The sequence below is a fragment of the Heterodontus francisci genome, chromosome 26, assembly GCF_036365525.1.
Source record: "Heterodontus francisci isolate sHetFra1 chromosome 26, sHetFra1.hap1, whole genome shotgun sequence".
NCBI classification, from domain to species: domain Eukaryota; kingdom Metazoa; phylum Chordata; class Chondrichthyes; order Heterodontiformes; family Heterodontidae; genus Heterodontus; species Heterodontus francisci.
Window position 1 is genome coordinate 11,055,338 of NC_090396.1, and position 14,742 is coordinate 11,070,079.

The 14,742-nt window shown below is 47.9% G+C and overlaps 1 protein-coding gene across 10 annotated transcripts in view; it reads left to right on the forward strand.

Annotated features, from left to right (window-relative positions):
• LOC137384172 (epsin-2-like) overlaps positions 1-14,742 on the forward strand; it is a 292,528-nt gene that overhangs the window by 216,223 nt on the left and 61,563 nt on the right. For all 10 annotated transcript variants that reach the window (XM_068057790.1, XM_068057792.1, XM_068057795.1 and 7 more), the window contains 2 exons: positions 12,579-12,692; positions 13,615-13,786. In XM_068057790.1, the coding sequence (XP_067913891.1) occupies positions 12,579-12,692; positions 13,615-13,786 (286 nt within the window). The remainder of the gene's footprint in view (positions 1-12,578; positions 12,693-13,614; positions 13,787-14,742) is intronic.

Sequence of the window (14,742 nt, forward strand, 5' to 3'; positions counted from 1 at the left end):
TCCATTTTAGGATAAGTGAAGTATGTCCCTAATGATATGCAAATGTCTTCCAGTCAAGTGTCTGGCAGCCCTTGTAACAGGCCTTCTCTTCTTCCCAGTAATGTCATAGAGAGATACAGCACTGAAACAGGCCCTTCGGCCCACCGAGTCTATGCTGACCATCAACCACCCATTTTTTATACTAATCCTACATTAATCCCATATTCCCTACCACATCCCCACAATTCTCCTACCACCTACCTACACTAGGAGCAATTTACAAAGGCCAATTTACCTATCAACGTGCAAGTTTTTGGCTGTGGGAGGAAACCTGGCAGAAATCCACGCAGTCAGTGGGAGAACTTGCAAACTCCACACAGGCAGTACCCAGAATTGAACCTGGGTCGCTGGAGCTGTGAGGCTGCAGTGCTAACCACTGCACCACTGTGCCATCTATGTGGTGAAATTAATACGTCTCTTGGCAGGTGGGGGCCCAGCCTGACAGGGTCTTTGCTCTGGTTGAGGTCTGCATGCTCCGGGGTGGGGGTGGGGGGGTGGGCGGTGGTTAGGTTTAATTAGCCCTAGGTTGGAGTTCTGTTCAGGGGCAGCAGCAGTGGGCGGTTCCACTCTGAACTCTCAGTGCTTAGATGAGTCATGCAGGGGCTTTTCACCTCAGAGGATGGCTGGTTCGTTTTTTTCCTGACTGTAGGGGAGGATTCTTTGTTAATCTTCCCTTTGTCCTCTGGGACACTCCTGCTTTCAGGTATTTGTCCAGATTCTGCTGTTTTCCCCTGCAGCACTTTGACTAGGTGAGGCATCACCCTCACGATTTCTCTGTCCTCTTGAGGACTTTCTTTGTCTCTGCAGGTGCCTGTAAATGCTTTTAGCCACTCTGGTGGGGTGCTTCTAGTGTCTGCATTTATATAGGAGGATGTGGTGTTTAACTCTGCAAATATTTCGGGGTTGGCTGACCGGACAGTAGGGGTTTTCATTTGGGATTTCTCCCGGACTTGCTTTAACCTGCCCTCTTGGTCACTTTTTCCCCATTCCTTTCTAACCTGTTGCCAGCCTTGTGCCTGCCTGTCCCCTTTTGTGCTTGGTGGGGGTCCCGTACAGTTCACCAGCACTCTGCTGAAGGGTCCTCCAAACACCAGTATAGGACTTAGGGGTGCAGATTTCACTGTAGGTTGGGGTTTCCCCTTTACCTGGCACATGTGGCAACTCCTGCAGTACTGCACCACATCTTTGTGGAGTTTTGGCCAGTCAAACTGCTGTCTTATGCGGGCTTTGGTTTTTCGCATACCGACATGTACAGCCACTGCAGTCTCGTGGGCCCTTTTTAATATTTCTCTCCGGTACCTCTGCGGCACTACTGTCCAATCCTTGCTCTCAGGTCTGTGAGGAGAACTCCATTTCCTCATCAGTACCTCATTCTTTAAATAGTAGCAATCAAGGACTCCCTCTGCTTCAATTTCAGACTGGGCAGCCTGTGCTAACTCTTTCAGTACTGAGTCAGCTCGCTGAGCCTCAGCTAGGGAAGATGCATTTAATTCATTCCCTGGGTCTTTAAACTTTCCAAGAAAAGTCTCAGACAGACAGACCTCATGGTCATCTGCCTGCAGTACAATTCAATCTCCTCTAGGGGAGCTGGTTTGATCATGGCCTGATCCACTACACATTCAGGGAAACTGCAGGGGTCCGTCTCCTGCCATGGCCCTGTCTCTCTGACCTCCTGCGGCCTTTCTTTCACTACTGGGGAAGCTACCACCTTCATCCCTGCCAGATCATTACCTAGGAGCAGTTCAACCCCGTCCACAGGCAAACTAGGGACAATCCCATGGTCAACTGTCCTGAAACTAGGTCACACTCCAGGTGCACCCGGTGTACAGGTACAGGCATACACTGCCCTCCAATACCATTCACCACCATTCTGTGTTCACTGCACTCTCTGGGGGAAAGGTCAGGCCTTTTCCCAGTAAAAGGGATCTAGTGGCCCCTGTGTCCCTGAGAATTACTATGGGCTTGCTGGCCCCACTCGAGGGGTATGGGGTTACTTTCCCTTCAAACACAAAACACTGATAACGTTCAGGAATCCTATTAAATTTTCCTGCACTTGCAGCTGTAGTAAGCTTCCTGAGTCTCACTCTTACTGCTCTGCTGTGCTTTCCATTAGGTTCACTTCTTCACTGAGTGGGTGTGCCCTGATTAACCTTACTGGCTTTCCCAGCGGTCAGCTTTTAAATGCCCTGCTTTATTACAATGGAAGCACACAGGTCTTCGGGTCTCACTCTTGCTCACAGCACCTTTCTATTTGGTTGGAGGAGGGCCTCCAGTATCTCCTGCTTTCCTTTCTCTCCCAGGACTGCTTGGGCTTCTATCACCTTCCCACCCTTTGTCCTTTTCAGATTTATGGGGGTGATTAGGAAAGGTTCTCCCCTGGGAAACCGACTTATAAATGAGCGCAAACTCATTGGCTAGGACTGCTGCCTGCGGGCTCTATGAGCCTTTTGTTCCTCTACATGTGTCTTTATGAAAAGTGGAAGAGAGTGTTTAAATTCCTCTAACAGAATTACTTCTCTGAGTTTCTCATAGCTGAGCTGTATTTTAAGAGCCCTCAGCCACTGGTCAAAAGTCAGCTGCTTACTTCTTTCAAACTCCAGATAAGTTTGCTCAGCTTGCTTCTTGAGGGTTCTAAACTTTTGGCGATAGGTTTCGGGTACTAATTCAAATGCCCCGAGGATAGCATTTTTTGTCTGTTTATAATTTGATGAACTCTCATCTGGCAACAGAGAATAAACCTCATGGGCTTTTCCTACTAATTTACTCTGTAACAGCAGATTCCAAACCTCAGCTGGCCACTTTAACTGCCTTGCCAGTTTTTCAAAAGACACAAAAAATGCTTCCATGTCTCCCTCATTGAATTTTGGGATTAGTTGGGAAATGTAGAACAATTCTGTACCCAGCCCTGAATTACGCTCCTCCATATTGGCCATGCTTTCACTGGGGTTACTCTGTTGCCCCCCCTAGTTAACTCAAGCCACTTCAGCTCGCTCTCTTTGCATTTTTCTGGAACGTTCTCTCTCTCCTCTCTCTTTTTCTTCACGTTCCTTCTGGAAGGCTCTTTCTCTCCTGTTGCCCTTTCTGTTTCTTCTGTCTCTCTCTTTTTCTCTTTCCCCAAATACAAGTTTCCTCTGTTCCAATTGTCTCTTTGTTAGCAGTACCTTGTCTGGGTCTACTTCTAACCCTGCTTCTGCTTCTTCAGATTCAAGGGAAAAATGGTTCACCACTAGTCTTAGGAGTTCAGACTTCCCAGCCTTGCCACATACACTGATCCCACACTGCACAGCCATTTTCCTCAACTCCTCCATAGACAGTGCTTTTAACTTATCCCAAGTTACTTCACCCTGGCTTGGAGAGCTATTAGCTTCAGTTGCAGACATATTAGTATACAATCACACACAACCAGAAGAAAACCTGTATTGAAATCTTGCTCTTTTTTTTGATTGGGAACAATTTGGCTTCCCACTTCCAATTTCTCGTTTGTCTGTGGGTCAAATCCAGGATGGTAGCACCCAGATTTCTGTTACAACCAGGTGAGAGGGGTCTAGGGATTCCCTCTCAGCCTTTGCCTGGTTTAACCGTAACAGGATTTAACTTTTTTAAAAACACTGTGTTTTAGCTCCCCCTGAGTGAATCCTTGTTCACTGCTTTCCAATTGTAAGGCAAATAAATCAATTCAGACAGGCTTTCTTAGAGTTTAAACAAGAAAGGTTGAAGTTTATTAATTTTACATTCTAATCCTGGCTCTTTAAATCAGTTCATTTTAGCCCTATCTAAAAGTTAACAGTTAGTTTAGTGTATGTTACCTGGGCCCACTGCCCTCCCCCAGCCACACCTGCTCTTTGTTTTCTCAATGAAATTGATCCGGATGAAACTGACGAGCACAGCTGCCGATACTTCAATCTCCGATCCTGCTGTCTTCACAGTCCAGAGTGTCTGCAGCCACGGCGTGCGGTAAGTCCATTGAGGTGAAGAAGGAACTGCGGGACCCGAAAGAAGTCCTGAGAAAAGGTGCCCCGAACACCCAAAAAATCCACGAACGGCCCCCCCGGCCGCAACTTCAAAGCGCCCGCGGGAGATGGCTCGGAGAGCATCTGCAGCGCACTGTCGGCAATGCTGCATGCCTTTATTTAAACCACTGCAAAAAAAACCCTTAGCAAATGTAATCATCTCTAAGTCTGCCAAATGATGCTTCACCTCCCGAAGGACGTGGATGAGCTTTCCGGACGTCGATGGTGGGCACTGAGGAAATGGCTTATTACCTGCACCAGCTTCCCCCCCCCCTCCCCCCCCTTTACCCCCCTTCCACCCCCCCCCCACCCCCGTCCCCTTCCCTGCTCCACCCTCTCAGCTCACCCCCTCACAACCCAGTCCCAGCCCGCTCCCCCCTCGCACCATCTTCACCCCGCACCCCCTTCCCCTCCACCCCCTCCCTCTACCCCTCCCCCTTGCATCCCCTCCTCCCACTGGCACCATCCTACACCTGTGTAGGGGCCCCAACAACCCCACTGCCTTGTGGGCGTCTCAGGAGAAACCAAGGCTAAGGGAGTAAACCCTAACAGAAAATCCGGAGCGGAACCCCGTAGGCGGTCATGTGTCACCTTTGGCATGTTTCCTGCAGCCATACTGGTGCCAAACGTCGTGTCTTGCACTCCTTTGGACCCCACCAGCAAGGCCGAGAGGGTGGTTTTGACGACTGGGCAACTCTCAACCTCCATAAATTTGCCCAGGCATGCGCCATGGAGAGGTCACTCCATAGTTGCCTCACAGCGACTAAAACAACACGGAAGGCAGCAGTTACGGGTTATAAGTCCAGATAAATTGGCGTAGAAACTGGGCGCCACGGGTTGCCTTTGTCGGTGGGAGAGGTCATTGCACCTCACTGGACAGCTACCGCCCGCCTCAAACCGGGCAGCCCCCGGTCAATAAGGTTCTGTCCCGCCACAGTCTGCCTGCTTCAATGGGTGCTTGGAGCTCAGGGTCATTGCCCGAAAGGTGGACTGATACACCGCACCAAACAACATGAAAAAAGGAAAGAAGGTACCAGCCCTTCGCTTTGCAAGCTGGAACGGCAGAACTATGTGTCCTGGCCTGTCGGAAGACCTTACACAAATCAACGATTGTCGGAAGACCGCCATCATTAACAATGAGCTCAGTAGACTCAATGTAGACATTGCAGCACTTCAGGAGACTCGCCTCCCCGCGAGTGGCTCTCTAGCAGAGCAAGACTACACCTTCTTCTGGCAGGGCAGGGATCCTGAAGAACCAAGACAGCATGGAGTGGGCTTCGCCATCAGAAACTCCTTGCTCAGCATGATAGAGCCTCCCTCAAATGTCTCGGAACGCATACTGTCCATCCGACTGCTCACCACCTCTGGTCCAGTACACCTACTCAGCATCTATGCTCCAACACTCTGCTCCCCACCTGAAGCTAAAGACCAGTTCTATGAACAACTCCATAACATCATTAGCAGCATCCCCAACACCGAACACCTATTCCTGCTGGGGGACTTTAATGCCAGGGTTGGGGCCGACCATGACTCATGGCCCTCCTGCCTTGGGCGCTATGGCGTTGGAAGGATGAATGAGAATGGACAGCGACTGCTTGAGTTGTGTACCTATCATAACCTCTGCATCACCAACTCGTTCTTTCACACTAAACCCTGTCACCAGGTTTCATGGAGGCACCCAAGATCACGTCGTTGGCACCAGCTGGACCTCATTGTCACAAGGCGAGCCGCCTTAAACAGTGTTCAAATCACACGCAGCTTCCACAGTGCGGACTGCGACACCGACCACTCCCTGGTGTGCAGCAAGGTTAGACTCAGACCAAAGAAGTTGCATCATTCCAAGCAGAAGGGCCACCCGCACATCAACACGAGCAGAATTGCTAATCCACAGCTGTTACAAAAATTTCTAAATTCACTTGTAACAGCCCTTCAAAACACTCCCACAGGGGATGCTGAGACCAAGTGGGCCCACATCAGAGACGCCATCTATGAGTCAGCTTAGACCACCTACGGCAAAAGTGCGAAAAGAAATGCAGACTGGTTTCAATCTCATAATGAAGAGCTGGAACCTGTCATAGCCGCTAAGCGCATTGCACTGTTGAACTACAAGAAAGCCCCCAGCGATTTAACATCCGCAGCACTTAAAGCAGCCAGAAGTACTGCACAAAGAACAGCTAGGCGTTGCGCAAACGACTACTGGCTACACCTATGCAGTCTTATTCAGCTGGCCTCAGACACCGGAAACATCAGAGGAATGTATGATGGCATGAAGAGAGCTCTTGGGCCAACCATCAAGAAGATCGCCCCCCTCAAATCTAAATCGGGGGACATAATCACTGACCAACGCAAACAGATGGACCGCTGGGTTGAGCACTACCTAGAACTGTACTCCAGGGAGAATGTTGTCACTGAGACTGCCCTCAATGCAGCCCAGCCTCTACCAGTCATGGATGAGCTGGACATACAGCCAACCAAATACAGCCAACTCAGTGATGCCATTGATTCCCTAGCCAGCGGAAAAGCCCCTGGGAAGGACAGCATTACTCCTGAAATAATCAAGAGTGCCAAGCCTGCTATACTCTCAGCACTACATGAACTGCTATGCCTGTGCTGGGACGAGGGAGCAGTACCCCAGGACATGCGCGATGCCAACATCATCACCCTCTATAAAAACAAAGGTGACCGCGGTGACTGCAACAACTACCGTGGAATCTCCCTGCTCAGCATAGTGGGGAAAGTCTTTGCTCGAGTCGCTCTGAACAGGCTCCAGAAGCTGGCCGAGCGCGTCTACCCTGAGGCACAGTGTGGCTTTCGTGCAGAGAGATCGACCATTGACATGCTGTTCTCCCTTCGTCAGATACAGGAGAAATGCCGTGAACAACAGATGCCCCTCTACATTGCTATCATTGATCTCACCAAAGCCTTTGACCTCGTCAGCAGACGTGGTCTCTTCAGACTACTAGAAAAGATCGGATGTCCTCCAAAGCTACTAAGTATCATCACCTCATTCCATGACAATATGAAAGGCACAATTCAACATGGTGGCTCCTCATCAGAGCCCTTTCCTATCCTGAGTGGTGTGAAACAGGGCTGTGTTCTCGCACCCACACTTTTTGGGATTTTCTTCTCCCTGCTGCTTTCACATGCGTTCAAATCCTCTGAAGAAGGAATTTTCCTCTACACAAGATCAGGGGGCAGGTTGTTCAACCTTGCCCGTCTAAGAGCGAAGTCCAAAGTACGGAAAGTCCTCATCAGAGAACTCCTCTTTGCTGACGATGCTGCTTTAACATCTCACACTGAAGAGTGCCTGCAGAGTCTCATCGACAGGTTTGCGTCTGCCTGCAATGAATTTGGCCTAACCATCAGCCTCAAGAAAACGTACATCATGGGGCAGGACGTCAGAAATGCTCCATCCATCAATATTGGCGACCACGCTCTGGAAGTGGTTCAAGAGTTCACCTACCTAGGCTCAACTATCACCAGTAACCTGTCTCTAGATGCAGAAATCAACAAGCGCATGGGTAAGGCTTCCACTGTTATGTCCAGACTGGCCAAGAGAGTTTGGGAAAATGGCGCACTGACACGGAACACAAAAGTCCGAGTGTATCAGGCCTGTGTCCTCAGTACCTTGCTCTACGGCAGCGAGGCCTGGACAACGTATGCCAGCCAAGAGCGACGTCTCAATTCATTCCATCTTCGCTGCCTTCGGAGAATACTTGGCATCAGGTGGCAGGACTATATCTCCAACACAGAAGTCCTTGAAGCGGCCAACACCCCCAGCTTATACACACTACTGAGTCAGCGGCGCTTGAGATGGCTTGGCCATGTGAGCCACATGGAAGATGGCAGGATCCCCAAAGACACATTGTACAGCGAGCTCGCCACTGGTATCAGACCCACCGGCCGTCCATGTCTCCGCTATAAAGACGTCTGCAAACGCGACATGAAATCGTGTGACATTGATCACAAGTCGTGGGAGTCAGTTGCCAGCATTCGCCAGAGCTGGCGGGCAGCCATAAAGACAGGGCTAAATTGTGGCGAGTCGAAGAGACTTAGTAGTTGGCAGGAAAAAAGACAGAGGCGCAAGGGGAGAGCCAACTGTGCAACAGCCCCGACAAACAAATTTCTCTGCAGCACCTGTGGAAGAGCCTGTCACTCCAGAATTGGCCTTTATAGCCACTCCAGGCGCTGCTTCACAAACCACTGCCCACCTCCAGGCGCATATCCATTGTCTCTCGAGATAAGGAGGCCCAAAAGAAAGAATCCGTTTACTGACTATAAATATGCGACGCGATCATGCTAGCATGCATACGCGATAAACACACGCGCAGATAGAGACAGAAAAGTAGAAAAGAATAAAGGGGAAAGGTTTGAGGCAATAGATGGGTTTCTATTTTACTGTCCTTTGAGTTTGCTGTGAAGGCTCTGGTTGCCGATCAGACTTGCAATTCGTTGGGGCCCAGTGCACGCTTCAACTTATTTCGAGGTCCGAGTCTTTTCCTTCTTGAGGTTTTATGTGTCTTCCGTGAGTCCGGTGGCTTGGGAGAAAGTGAGAGAGAGAGCGAGAGACTTCCTTGTTACAGCTTCAGTTTCAACACCCTTCTGCCTTTCCCTGTGGCACAATTCAAAAACCCCCAGGTTGCCCAGCAGGTTAGTCATGTGACTGGCTGGTTTGACCACTGCTATTTGTGGATTCTGCCATCTTGGCATTCATCCTGGAATGTGAGCTTCCTCACCTTCAATGTCTGGTGATCAAAGTCCATTTTGAGTTAAGTGGACCAGAGAATAGCTCTTTGTCTCTCCAAGCACTGTCTGTTAGTATGCAAATGTTTTTCTGGCCATTTTCATGCTCCAGCAACAGTTTAAAATCAATGTTCATATGACAAAATTAATATGCCTCATTCTTGGCAGGTGGAGGTCTATATGACACTATATTGCAATGGAATTGAAGTATAAGAGTAAGGAAGCCTTGCTGCAATTATATTGAGCTTTATTGAGACAACAGCTGAAATAATGGGCAGAATTTCGGTGTCCTTACCTAAGGAAGGACAATCTTTGTCTTCGTGGAGGTGCAATGAATGTTCACTAGATTGATTTCTGGGAAGGGAAGGTTGTTTTATGAAGAGAGATTGAGTAAAATGGGCCTATATTCACTGGAGTTTAGAAGAATGAGAGGTGATCTCATTGAAACGTATAATATTCTTAGAATGTTTGACAGGGTAGATGCTGAGAGACTGTTTCCACTGACTGGAGAGTTTAGAACTAGGGGACACTATCTCAGGATAAGGGATCAGCCATTTAGGACTGAGATAAGACATTTGTTCACTCAGAGGGTTGTGAATCCTTTGACTTCACCACCCTAGAGATCTGTTGATGCTCAGTCGGTGAGTACGAACATACATACGAATTAGAAACATAGAAAAAATAGAAGCAGGAGTAGGCCATTCGGCCCCTCAAGCCTGCTTCGCCATTCAATACGATCATGGCTCATCGTCCAAACTCAGTAACCTGTTCCCGCTTTCTCCTCGTATCCCTTGATCCCATTAGCCCTAAGAACCAGATCTAACTCTTTCTTGAATATATTTAATGATGTGGCCTCGACTGCTTTCTGTGGTAGAGAATTCCACAGTCTAATGACCCTGAGAAAAAATTTCTCTTCATCTCTGTCCTAAATAGGAGACCCCTTATTGTTAAACTGTGTCTCCTAGTTCCAGACATACCAGTAAGGGGAAACATCCTTCCAGTATCCACCCTGTCCAGTCCCCTCAGGATCTTAATATGTTTCAATAAGATCACCTCTCATTCTTCTCAACTCCAGTCAGTATAGGCCTAACCTGTTCAACCTTTCCTCATCAGATAACCCTGTCTTCCCACGAATCAGTCGAGTGAACCTGCTCTGAACTGCTAATGTAATTTTATCCTTTCTTATGTAAGGAGACCAAAACTGCACACAATACTCCAGAATAAAAGCAAAATACTGCGGATGCTGGAAATCTGAAATAAAAACAAGAAATGCTGGAACCACTCAGCAGGTCTGGCAGCATCTGTGGAAAGAGAAGCAGAGTTAACGTTTCGGGTCAGTGACCCTTCATCGGTCCAATCTCGACCTCCTTTGTTATCTCTTGCCCCACCCCCACCTCACTTGCTTACAACCTGTGACTTTTCTAATATTTGTCAGTTCCGATGAAGGGTCACTGACCCGAAACGTTAACTCTGTTTCTCTTTCCACAGATGCTGCCAGACCTGCTGAGTGGTTCCAGCATTTCTTGTTTTTATTTCACAATACTCCAGATGTGGTCTCACCAGGGACTTGTACAGCTGTAGCAAAACTTCCCTGCTTTTATATTCTATTCCTCTTGCAATAAATTACAACATTCCATTTGCCTTCCAAATCACTTGCTGTACCTGTATACTAACTTTTTGTGATTCGTGTACCAGGACGCTCCGATCCCTCTGTACTGCAGCATTCTAGTCTCTCTCTGTTTAAATAATATACTCAGTATCAATATTAAGTATATTCAGGACTGAGATTGATAGATTTTTGGGTACAAAGGGAATCAAGGGATATGGGAAGAGTGCGGAGGAGTGGAGTTGAGATCGAAGATCAGCCATGAACTCACGCTAGCCCCCATGCCAAGAATTATGATCCCCCAGATGATGAAGGTCCCATTGCAGATGATCAGGGTTGAGGGGCCTTATGGCCTACTCCTGTTTCTGATTTTATTAATCAAAATGCCCCTCCACCTTCAAGGATTTGTGAATATGCACCCCCAGTCCCTCTGTTCATGCACGCCCCTCAGAATAGTACCATTTAGATGCCTCTCCATCTTGTTTTGCCCAAAATGTATCACATTCTCCACATTAAATTGTATCTGCCATTTGTCTGTCCATTTTACTGTGTTCTCCTGAAGTCTGTTACTATCCTTCTCACCATTTCATGTGCTTCCAAATTTTATATAATTTGCAAACTTGAAACTGTATTCCTATAACCAAGATCATGCTATTTCTAAATAACAATAAAAGCAATCGTCCTAATAACAACCCCCAGGGCATCCTTCAGCATCCGTTTCTACAGTCAGAACATCTGTTCATCATGACTCTTTACCTCCCATGCTTTAGCCAATTTCGTACCCAAGTTACTACCGTCCCTTTAACCCCATGTGCTTCTATTTCCTAAACGTGTTTGTTATGTGGTATTTTATCAAATGCCTTTTGAAAGTCCATATACACAACATCTACTGCACTACCTTCATCGACCCTTTTTGTTATTAAATCAAAGAACTCAATCAGCTTATCCAGACATGAATTGCCTGAACAAATCTGTGCTGGCTGTCCCTTATTAACCATACTTCTCCAAGTAAGATTTCATTTTGTCCTTGAAATTGACCTCTAGCAGTTTTCCCAACACTGACGTTAGACTGACTGACTATAGTTACCAGATTTATCCCTCTCCCCTTTTTAAACAGGCCTGTAACATTTATAATCCGCCAGTCACTGGCATCATTACCATTGCCAAGGAGGATTGAAAGATTGTGGTCAGTGCTTCTGCTATCTTCACCCAAGCTTCCCTCTACAACCTAGGATGCATCCAACTGATGACTTGTTAACTTGAGTGATACCAACTTATTGAGCACCTGCTTTCGATTTATCTTTAATCTAACCAATATCTCTGCTCCCCCCGGGTAATAAAAGAGGTTGTTCGCTTTCCAGTTGGCCTGGTAAAGCAGTGCACCTGGAAGATGGACCAATGATGCATATATGGGGGCGGATGGTTTGAGACAGGAGGTCATGTGATTAAACCTCCAGGAATACATCCAACTAGAGTTGGTAACCCAAGGATAGAAAGTGACTCATTTCTGGGCTGGGTGGCGAGATCTCAGGTGACTTGGTGTCGGGTGCTGGGTGGCGGGATGTCAGGTGACTTGGTGTCAGGTGACTTGGTGTCAGGTGGCTCGGTGTCAGGTGGCTCGGTGTCGGGTGCTGGGTGACTTGGTGTCGGGTGACTTGGTGTTGGGTGGCTCGGTGTCAGGTGGCTCGGTGTCAGGTGGCTCAGTGTCGGGTGGATTGGTGTCAGGCGGTGCATCTGTTCACTTGCCTCTCTTGGCTGAGCTTAACTGTGTTGCTGAGCTGTTAGGACCAGCACAGCACTAGACAATATCATCGAGTCCTGGGGAATCTGACTGTACTTTGTACCTGCATGAAACACTCAAAAATGTCATCCCAGTAAAACACAAGTGGTGCCACAGGTTGGTGTCACTAAGGGTTACTATGTGAATGGGTAGAGCTGGCATCTCAGCCATTTGGACTGGGTAGTGCAAGGCCTTCATAGGAAAACTAGACATGTGATTCTTCTTGTAGCAAAATTAGTCTGTTCTGTGACAACATAAAGAAAGCCGTTTGCTCCATGTCTTGTGTTGATGATAGAACCTGTTGGGACATTGGGACTATTTCTCCAGATTCCTCTTTCCACAAGTTCCACCTTGCTCAAGTGCAACTTAACCCAGGAGATTTGTTTCTCTTATTTTGTAGGAACTAAGAGTGAGGTCATCCCTTGACGAGGATGATGAGGAAGAGGATGAAAGTCTAAGGAGAGCACTGGAACAAAGTCGCAAAGAGAGTGAAATATCCGAGGGGAGAAATGAGGTATAACCCAGCTCTCCAGTTCTCCCTCTGCCAAACTGAGGCGAGTCTCCCGAGACCAGTGTAACTGTCAGCAGTGGCTCAGTTGGCCTGTAAATCAGAAAGTCCAAGTCCCACTCCCGAGACTTGAGCATGTGATGCAGGCTGATACTCAGAGGTGCAGTCTCTCAATCCGATGTTAAACCTAGACCCCCGTCTACTCTCTCAGGTGCACGTCAACAATCCCACAGTATTATTTTGAAGCAGAGCAGGGGAGTTCCCTCAGTGTCCAGAACAAAATTTATCCCTCAATCAACATCACAAAAACAAATTATCAAGTCATTAATTTCATTGATGTTTGTGGTTCACTACGTTTCCCAACATAACTACAGTGACGACACGTGATATGTAAATCAGTGACTGGGAAGCACTTGGGGATGTCCTGAGGAAGGGAAAGTTGCTGTATATGTGTGCATCTGTTCCATCCTGCAGTGTGTCTAAGATGCAGGAACAGAGACACCTGTGTCCTACTCTCCAACTGTTACAGTTCCTGAGGACCAGGCACACTCCCCATTACATCACCCAATGTGTATGCAATGACACTGAGTGTTCGCAGGCAAGTCGACATGCGAAGCATCACAGCCCTGAGTTTCTACAGCTTGACCCCAAAATCACTGGTGTAGAGAGGCAAAGATTCAACTCGAGTTCCTGTACCTGATTGCTCTCCAGTGCACAAGTATAGAGCAGGTGAGAATAGTCTGCCAATACCCACAGAGAGTGAACACTTGGGTGAAGCATGGGCTGCCTGCCTTAACTAAATGGAGCCATACCCCAACGGGAACTAACCCCTTCCAGGAGGGGGAGGGGAGACATTGTAAAGAAGGAATATTGTGGATTGGCCAATACTGCCCAGTTCTCTAACAGTCGTGTTCCATTCTCTATCTAGTCCTCACTGCTGGAGCTGGCTGATGTCTTTGGGGCCCCGGTGACTGGGACAGAAAGCAGGGCTGATCCGTGGGGCACCCAGCTCAATGGTGCCTCCCAAAGTCATCCATGGGGGAGCAGAAACATGGCCTCACCTCCTTCCGCAGCCTCTCCCGACCTTTGGGATACTCTTGGTAAGGTTTTCCAATCATAAGTTTGATGTTGTGTCAGTACTAGAACTTAGCATTACAGAGCTGATTGTATAAACATGGGCAGGGAGCCTCAGCAACCACCACCCGCCCCCCCCCCCCCCACCCATTCACTGACAGTGCTGCATACTGAGGCTCCCCTCATAACCAAACATGCCAGGAAATCACAGCTAGTGTCACGTTTACGGAATCAGCCCCTGTGTGTGTGTTGTAACTCTGTTGGTCTGAGATGTGTTGGGCCTCTATTGATAGTTCTTCCATACCCATGCTTCACATGTGAGGCTAGACATTGTCCATGGGATTCTCGATCACGGGAACCATCATGCCATTTCTGTCCTCCTCCAGAGTCCTGGTAATTGGGAATTTCCAGTGGGAGTCTTTGGATTTTGAGGAGAAAGAGAAATCTCTGAGCAGAGAGAGAATTGGGCTCAGTGTTCACACTCCAGCAGAGACTCCTGTTGGACGTAGTGTTCAGGCAGACAGTGAGTGAGGGCAGAGGCTATCTCGTATCCAGCAAAATTGAACATTGACTGGCAAATACTCCATGTTGATACTCACCCTGAAGATTGCCACCTGGGTAAAGTACCAGCCTCTGGCAATCTGTCTAGTGCCTGTTTTCAGACGAGATATTAACCGAAGCCCTGTCTTCCCTCTTAGTCGGCAGGGTAACAAATTCCTTGGCACTATTTGGAGAAGAGCAGGTTAGTTCTCCCCAGTGTCCTGGCCAACATTTCAACAATATTTCATTGTCTGTGAATTACTTTGGGATGTCCTGAGGGAAGGAAGTGCAAGTCCTTTCTTTCCTGGATTCCTGTGGGCATCCAAAAAGCTTAAAGTACAGCCTTTCCTGTTGTATGATTACCTTAAGAGTGATGACCTTTTAAGATCTCAATATGCTAATGAGCTAAGTACCTGGATGTAGTCATGTGACTACAAGCCAG